We start from the raw sequence: 9,596 nt of genomic DNA, 5'->3' as shown, positions 1-9,596 counted from the left end.
TTCATGATAGTCCCATTGGGCATTTGTCGTAACTGCTAATTTTAAACCCATATTCTTTTGAAAACATGGACCAACATAGGAAGTTTGTTAATATGAGATGTAGTTCAAGAACTAACTTCGGTATTTTAGAAGCTAACTATTGGTAAGATCTTGAATGAACTATTTTGTACAATTAAATGAAATAAAAAAATAGAGATAAAGTACTAGAAACTTAAAACTAATCTAAATGAACAATTTAAGCTATCTATCGGATTGATACTTCATTTATCAAAAATCAATATTACACAACCATAATCAAATAAATCATACTTCATGCATATGTTAAATGAATATAAGATACCAAATGAACAAATTAGAAGGTTGAAATGGTCATGAATTCATGTATTCATTTAAATTGTGACAACACAATTACAAATTCATATATTACTTGAATTAAGTTCAAACTTATGAAGGCCGCTAACATTAACAATGTTACGATTCCCATAGATACTGAGAGGGGGGGTGAATCAGTATCTAACCGGTGTATAGAATTTCTCAACTTAAAACATGTAGAACATATTATAACAGTGTACCGGTATGCAAGAAATAATGCAATGAATAGAATTAAAAGCATCCACATGAAAAGCACATCATAACACAAGGATTTAACGAGGAAACCTGGTGTGGGAAAAAATCTCAGTGGGATTTGTGACCCACAATATTCACTCACTGGCCAATAAGAGAATATTACTTACAATAGGGGCCTACACATGCAGGAAGGCCAACTGCCTAGAGCTCACTGCTCAATTGGGAAGTCTCACTGACTTACAATGTGGATTACACAAATCCAATATCTTGTACTGCTTTACAATAGCATCTATAATGCCTAATTCAGTACCGATTGTTGCTCTGCTTCTTACATAAACCCTTTAACCTATATTTCACATAATAGGTCTGCCTTAATATTTTCCCTTTCGCTTCTATCACTTTTTCACTTACCTACAAAATGTCTACAATGATCTCTTTTATATATAAGAGTCATTTTACAACATGCCAAGTCGACTTACAAAGTTTTTACAATAATAAACAAAATATAATATAACAAAAATCTTGTTGGCCTTTGTGCCGATATACTTCCTTTCTTTGTGCCAGTGCCTGTGACCTGAATGCCGGTGTAGAGTGTGTTCGTTGATGCCGGTGAACTATCTTGCCGGTGAAATGCCTTGTCGGTGCCATAGGATTGTAAGGTTGCCATCAATGACAAAACCTTCAATCACCTACAATGTCTCATTGGAGTGTGCATATGCCAACAAACAATACCAATTAAAGAGAAAACAATAAGTATATTATACTATGATTATCAATAACAACTTCCTATAAATTAGTACAAAGATCTTGTTTACATATAATAAGCCCATAAAAAGATGGAACAATCATGATGAAATAGAAAAAATTCACCAGTATGCATGCATAAATACCACTTAGTCATGCCTAAATTTAAATATGTAGTAATGGCCTCTATTGATGACTATGGTAAAAAAATTGATATGGCATCCCTTCTAATGTTTAGGTGATTTTGAATTCCTCAAATGGGTCACTACTCAAAAATGGTAGGAAAAAGTTTGAAACTACTGTTGTGCTTCCATCTTCAAATATAGATTTTTCTGTTAGATAAAGCCCCTTGTGAAATCTTAGATGGTGCAAGAGGTTGCTAATAAAATTTTCCTTCATATTTTTTCCATAGTTGTTGCAATAATTTTATTTTTTAGTATTACCATTTTCAAAATGAGAAAATTCCTAATGCGTGTCTCATGTATATCATTCTTCTTTTTTTCATGGTTCATAGGTTCTTTGGGTGATAGGAAAGGGGCTCATGAAGATGCCATGCTAGATTGACCTAACTAATGGCATGGTAGAAAGTAGTTGTCAGGTGAGCCTTTGTAATGAAGTTGTAATAAAATAACTTGCATAAGAGAAGAAAGACATAGGAAATATGGTACAAATAATTGGATAATATATGACAACATAAACTACTTTGAAGAGGCAATCCTAGGTATACCTCACATAGATCAACTTAGATAATTAAATATAGCACAATGAACTAATTACCTAAATAAGATTAAATAAATAATCTTATAACTTAACAAGTGTCATGTAGTGGCGAGTACTTTCCTTTCTAATTTTGTAATTAATTATAATTGTAATTCTAAATTTAATTATAATTATAATTTTAATAAATTTATTATAGTTAGATATATTCCAATTATTTATAAAATTATAACATTGTATAATTATTATTTTAATTTACATGTATATAATTATAATTGTAGGAATAAATAATTTTAGTTTTAATCATGTATATTTAAATTCTAATCCTAATTTTATTTGTAATTAGTTTGTATGTTAATTAAAATTATTTCTAAAAATATAACAACAATAAAAAGTTAAATAAATCTTAGATTTTAATATTTTTTAGGGAAAAGTAGGATTATAGTTTTAGATAATATATTCTTGCAAGAGCAACAACATAGTGGTAAGCATATGCAATTGTCTTATTATAGTAAAGTTATTTGTTGTATGCTTGATAAAAAAACGTTGTAGATTAATATTATTGATAAAAGTGTGCAAATTTGGATTAATTTATTTATCTCTTTTGACAAAAAAGAAAGCAAAATATGTGATTAATTGATTGGTGTTTGTTTTTTTTAATTTTATATAATTAATTAACATATAAAGAACAATTATTTTTTAAAAATTATATCAACTTATTGTACTAAAATGATTGCAAGTCTAGAAGTTTGGTTAAGTGGTGGTGGTGGTGTTGTGGCCACCAAGATTCTAATCCCACTAGACCATTGTAAATCTATTCATATAATACAATAATAATGCTTAAGAAATGCCATAAAACAATAAAAACTAATAAATTGCACATCATAAATTTTTATTTTTTTTACCTACTATCCACAACATAATAATCACCAAGTTGTACTATGTCAATGCAGATAGCCTTGACCCACTATTTGCATTCACTTTATATATATATAATATTGAAATTAATCATCACCTCGCTAAATATTTAAGGAGGTCGTTGAGATTAAGAGCCCAGAGGCAACTCAGCTGCCGTTGGAGTCAATCCCTCTTTAAACCATTCAAAAAAACTGCCTTTAATAAAGAGAACAACTACAAATAGTTGTATTTCCACTACCATGAGCTTTCATTAAATATAAGAGGCAGCAGAAGAAAATATATTATTTCCCTCTTAAAGTGGGTCATAGCCAACTGTTGCAGACTAGTCGCTTTGAAACGGAATAATACCGTTTACACATTGCTCTGCCTTCTTTAAATACCGTTTCCCATCCTCTCCAATGCACTCAAAGGCATTGTTTACTTTGTTTGTTCATTTTACAGTTTTAATCATTTGGAGCTCTCTCTTTCTCATAAAATGGGTTTGAGAATAGTGAAATCTTTGGCTGGATTTTTGGTGCTCCTGAATTTGTGCATGTATGTGACTGTTGCTGCCATTGCTGGTTGGGCACTCAATAAGGCTATTGACCATCATTATGTTACTGGTAACACACACATCTTTCTTTTATTGTTTTTTGGTGATGGTCTGTAGCATGTAGTGTAGTTTGATTTCTGATTGGTTATGTTGTTTGGCAGGACCCAAAAGTAGTGTACCAGTGGGCTTCTCATTTTCACCATTGCCTTTCCCCATGGGGAATGAAGCCACTGGTTTTACGGTCATATTTTCCCTGATAGCTGGAGCTGTAGGAACAGCTTCATGTCTTTCAGGGCTCCATCATCTAAGAGTGTGGACAGCAGAGAGCTTGGCTTCAACTGCTTCATCTGCCATCACAGCTTGGGCTCTTACTCTTCTTGCCATGGGGTAATCATATAACATATTGATTAAAATAGGAAAGGGCTTATAAATAATTATTCAAGTTTACAATTTTTTTAAAATTAAAATCAGGCTTTTTTGAAAAATTTAGAAATTTAGAATGATCTTTTTAATAAGATATATTTAAAAATGATTTGTCCTGCATCTATTTAAATAGAACTCTCAACAATACTTGTAAGCAAAAGTGAATTCTTTTCTGTTTTTTATGCTGATAAGCATATTACAAAACGTGCAGGTTGGCATGCAAAGAGATCCATTTACATAGCAGAAGTCCAACGCTGGTATCTGATTTTGCTTTAGTTAGGATTTTTTTATATGTATTTTAATATCTCTCCACAACATTTATTTCTTAAGCATTGCAAACCTAATCGATTGATAAGCTCTTCCCTCTATAAGTATTCAAAGGCAGACAATAACTGTTTTTTTACATATATAATATGATATATTATGTCTGCGCAGATCGCTTTGGAAGCCTTCATAATCATTCTGTCCGCAACAAAATTGTTTTACATGATGGTCATCCATGTTGGGTTTTTTGCTGGAAATTACTTTTCTTGTGGAGAGAAAGATGTTAGCACCACTACTGCAGAGCCTCTAAAAGAAAACACACTTAAAGCTTAAAAAATGAAGTTCAATGCTTGGGCTTTGTTTTTATTTTTAAAAGTTTTCAATGCCTTTGATAGTAAGATTGTGTTGAAGGGAGAGGATGTATGCCTTTAAATATTTATGAGGCTGTTCTGATGTAAGATTTTTTAATTCAAATTGTGTTCTATGAGTTGCAAACTTTTGTTGGTGTATATGGAGAGTAGAGGTTAACAGCTTCCATGAGTTAGCTACACATTGGATCGGTTCTATATGAGAAAGAGATTTAATGTTTACAATATATTGTATATGATTAATTCTGTGTCTTTGAATGTTAATTGAATGGATCCATGAAATCGAGGTATATATATATATATATATCTATGTGGGTGTCTTAAGTCATTTTTTAAAATGTGTCCACACATAATTTTAATTGATTTGGAATTTCTTTTGATTCATTTGACAATCAAAAATAGAATCTTGATTCTATTTAGATAATCTCCAAGATCATTACACTACCTATCTTTATTTATTTCCATACCCATGAATTTATTCTAATTCACTTCTACATTCACAAATCCAACTCTAGATATTTCATATTTATTATTATTTATCCACAATCACTAACATTTCTATCTAATTGTTATGTTACAACCATTATGCTGAAATTTTCTTACATATTTGTATACCCTACTCCAAAATCATTCATTTCTCTTGAACAACTCAATGCTTTTGAGTTGTACATTCCTCCTAAATCACCTATTTGTTCTAAAAACCCTAGTTACATTATAGGTCTTTGATCACCCTCTTACATTGTTGTTCCAAGTTTTCAAGTAATCGCCATTTAGGATAGTGTCTATTATATTCATGACAATTTGTATTCTAGAACTCTATCAACTGCCATTGAATTAGATCAAAGGGCTTGTCTATTACATTCATGAAAATTTGTATTCTAAAACTCTATCAATTGTCATTGAATTAGATCAAAGGGCTTGTTATAAGGATACCATCAACATTTAGTAAGCTCCCCAAAGTTCTTTTCAATGCTACCAATTTATTATTTGTAACTTTAAACATCAAGATGAATTATTGTTTGCAACCATATAGGATCACTACCATTATATTAGAACGAAGTGATTGTCATAAGAATACAATCAGCTCCCAAAAGTGTTTGTCAACACTACCAATTTGTTATTTATGGGTCCAAACATCAAGGTGAATTATTGTTTGCAACCATAGAAGATCTATACTCGACATGTTTAGATTATAGTCACAAGTCATTTTTGTGCACTGCATATTGATCCATGTTTATAAAGATTAGATTTGGAGTCACAAAAGTGTCCCAAGCTCATAAATAGGTTATTCATGATTTCAACTATCCCTATTTACACATCCTAGACCCAACATCAAAATTAAGGTACTGGTTTTATGTTATTGAAAGATTTTATATTTTATACACAAATCATGCCCTAAATATTTCATATAATTAATTCAAGCTAATTTGAAACAACACTATTGATATATAACAAAAAAAAATGTAAATGATTTTAGATTTAGATATCTTAAACAACAAATCTATAAAGAGTTGGGAATGGATAACTAGTAAATGACACGAATAGTAAGGAAGGTTCATTCCTAGATTATAGTGAGATGAAAGAATCAAGAAAGTTTTTATGTTTTAGTTACATTATTTGTATGCTATTAAAAGATTTTATGTTTTAGGTACATTCGTTTTATGTTATTGAAAAAATTTATGTTTTATACACAAAACTGGGTTTAAATATTTCTTACACCATTTAACTCAAGCTAATTTGAAACAACACTATTAATATTTAACAAAAAAATGTAAATAATTGTAGATTTAAATATCTTAAACAGACAAATCTATAAAAGAGTTAGAAATGGAAAAATAGTAAATGACAAGAGAAAAGTGAGGAAGGTTGATTCCTAGATAATAGTAAGATGGAAGAATCTAAAGAAAAAACTACAAGAAAAACCCCAAAAAATACAACCTTCTAAGATCAATTAAGGCACCAATACTATCCCTTCACACCTCTACAAGTCACTAGTACATGTAGAGGCGCTATGTTGATCACATGCACTTCTATAGGTCACCAACACTAGCTATGATAACTCCTATTGGTCAAAAAACCATTTATTGAATCACTATTATTGGTTACTATTGTAAAAATTCTATTGGTCAAAATTCATAAAAATCTAAATAAGATTTGATTAAAAATGAAAAAAATGCACTTCTATTGGTTACCTCTCTTGTGATGTGGTGTTGGAAGAAAAATTTGGTAGAACTTAGTATTCTCTGATATATTTTCTATAAAAAATTGCAAAAAGAAAGAGTGGTGGATGTTGATGTATAAATAAATCTTTGAGTTCTTTGGGGGGTGTTGATGTTGATGTATCTAGAGAAGTAGGGGGATCATTCAAGGCCGCAGGAAACTTTACAACAATTTTTGAATTTGTATCCAGCGATCTCTGCTTGCACATGACATTAAACAGAGTAATCGTCCTTAGCCGAGAGAGTGGGATGAGCAATGTTGTTCGGACGGGGGTATCGAAGAATAATTATCCGATAAGAATCAAACCTAAGTAAATTCAGGGAGCAGGATAAAGGAGCAGACCTAAGGTTTTCACCAGTAGATCTAGGCTAATTTGAAGGGCATACTTGCGGATCAAATTAAGGATTAGAGAGGAGCGAACTATTCGTCTCAATCATAAAGCCATTCACAGCGAATCTAGAACAAGCTTACAGAACATAGTAGCAGACTAGCATACCCAAGCAAAGAGAACGAATTAATTAGGCCTTGGAGGAGATAAATCAGGCCTAGAAGCAAAATTCCAAACTCAAGGCGGGTAAACTCAGTCAAAATCTGGAATTACAAAAACAAAAGGAGATTTTCAGATATAAAAGATACTATATGAAGTCAAAGTTCAGAATAATAACAATATAGACGTCAACAATAATATACTCTAGGCTATTCCAAGGAGTTCAACGGAGTGAATATTTGACAGTTAGGGTTTGCTGCAACAATAACAGATTTTTAGGGTTACAAATTTCAGTAAATGAATACAGTCATGGTCGATAGAAGGCATTTGGGTTCATGGGCGGATGTGGGTTGGGAAGACCCGCCTCATGTTCCGCAGTGGGTCTACACGAACGGCAGATGGAAGGACATGGCGATACAGGTAAACCAGAGCGGAAATAACAAGGTTTTTTGGCCAGTTTCAAAATACTTTCAAGGCTTCTTTCGGAACAGACGCAGTGTGGCATGAAGGCAGAATAACAATGGAAGGAGATTCACTCAAGGGTGTTTTAATAATGGTGAGTATCAAGGGAATTCTGAGAAGTAATTGAAGGGTTTTTCAAGGAAATGGTCTTTGGATCTAGGAAATCAACGAACGTTTGCTAGGGTCGTTGGCTTGGCAAATAAGGAGACTACGGCTAGGGTTTCTGTTTCTTCACAGCAGGTGGGAAATAAGGTAAATATGAACCTCAAGGAAGCTAGTCCGGAAAAGGTAAGTAAGATACCTACTAATCCTATTCTGTCGGGGGTTTCTTCATCATAGGTTTGGGCTCCTATCCCTTGTATTGATATTATGGGTTCCTATGTCGATCAAAAAGCGAATTGCTTGCATTCGAATGCTATTTCTGGGGAAATTTGAGGTGATCAAATTAGTTTGTTAAAGATTTATCATAAGTTGCAGAAAAGATTGGGGGATATGCATTATTTTCAATTATTGTCTGCAAATGCTTTTATTATTGTCTTTGATTCTCCTTCTTTCAGAGATGAGGTATTAAGAACTTCGCATCATTGGTTTGGAAAACATTTAATTTTAGTTGCGGCTTGGAAACCTTTTTTTGTTCCTGCTTGGTCTAGTTCGAAACTTATTCCTTTCTGGTTTGTTTTACCAAAAATTCCTTTTGAATTTATGGATCCGGATGTTCTTGAGCAAATTGGAAATACTATTGGAACTTTTTTAACATCTAAAATGGACTTTGTGGAGGGGGAGGTTCTGGTAAAAATTTGTGTTCTTATTAACCCTAACAATGTTTGCCCCCATACTTGTAATATCAAGTCCTGTGATGGTATTTGGCGCCAGTCAATTAAGAAATTAGATACAGAGCTTCTTAAGTCTCCTTTACTTTTGGATGCTCCATTACTTATGGATTTTAAGAAAAACCAGCAGGTTGTTGGCTCTGTCCCTAAATCCCTTAATAAAGATAATTTGTCGGCAGGACCTTCGGTTGAAGGATGTGGAAATGTCTCTTTGCATAAATTGGTAGAAACAGGTCACATTAATCTTGTAAATAATCCATTGTGTTGTAGTTCTAGGAAACCAAATGATCACACTTCGGGTTCGATCTCACTTTCGTCTTTTCTGAAGACATTTTCTAATAATGGGGGTATAGTGATGAATGATAATCCCCTGATAAATGAAGTAGATCATTCATTGACAATAGATTGCCCTAAGATGCCAAATAATAACATAAAAGGTAAGCATGACAATTTTCCTTCATGCACTCATAAAGAGGTTTTTGATTCTTCAAAGAATGTGAATTTAGATAAAAATGTAGTGATTGATATGGAAACTATTAAACAGGTACCTGCCATAGGTCTTCCTAATGATGCTTCTTTAGTTCAGGAAATTAAGAATTTGGTGTCTAATAATTCCCCTCTGAATGTTGAAATTAATATGGCTAATGAATCTTCCTTAGGGAATAGTAATCCGTCAGAGGTTGTCCCAGTTATTATGCCAGATGAGAATCTAGTTCAGCAAGTAAATGATATTTTTAACAATCATGCACATCAGATGGATGAGGGTATTACTGATAGAGTTGTTTGTTCAATTGAGAATGATTTGGGGGGTATAAACTCGACCCTTCCAATTTCGGAATCTGCTAATCCTTTTGCAGTTTTGGCTGCAACAGAATTGGGTTTTGAAGATAATCCAATTATCCTGGCTTCTCCAAAGTCATGCAAGAGTTTACCAGTTGTCCAAACAACTCTGGTTTTTTCACCATCAGTGGTTTCTCCTGGGAGAGGTAGGCCTCCAAATAATCCTAAGACTCAAATGGAAATTGATGCTGGAATTCAAAAGACTTTGTCCCTTTCTCCTGCTA

General features: G+C 32.5%; 1 protein-coding gene across 1 annotated transcript; it reads left to right on the top strand.

Annotated features, from left to right (window-relative positions):
• The first annotated feature begins 3,339 nt into the window (after positions 1–3,339).
• Positions 3,340–4,674, top strand: LOC131073728 (membrane protein PM19L). Its single transcript, XM_058010231.2, has 4 exons — positions 3,340–3,548; positions 3,640–3,865; positions 4,113–4,158; positions 4,337–4,674. Exons 1-4 carry the CDS (start codon positions 3,422–3,424, stop codon positions 4,496–4,498), a joined length of 561 nt encoding a protein of 186 aa, XP_057866214.2. The 5' UTR covers positions 3,340–3,421; the 3' UTR covers positions 4,499–4,674.
• Positions 4,675–9,596: the final 4,922 nt, after the last annotated feature.

The sequence above is a fragment of the Cryptomeria japonica genome, chromosome 9 (assembly GCF_030272615.1).
Source record: "Cryptomeria japonica chromosome 9, Sugi_1.0, whole genome shotgun sequence".
Lineage (NCBI taxonomy): Eukaryota > Viridiplantae > Streptophyta > Pinopsida > Cupressales > Cupressaceae > Cryptomeria > Cryptomeria japonica.
The sequence above is the reverse complement of the archived record's forward strand: the minus strand, read 5'-3'. Positions and strand labels throughout refer to the sequence as shown.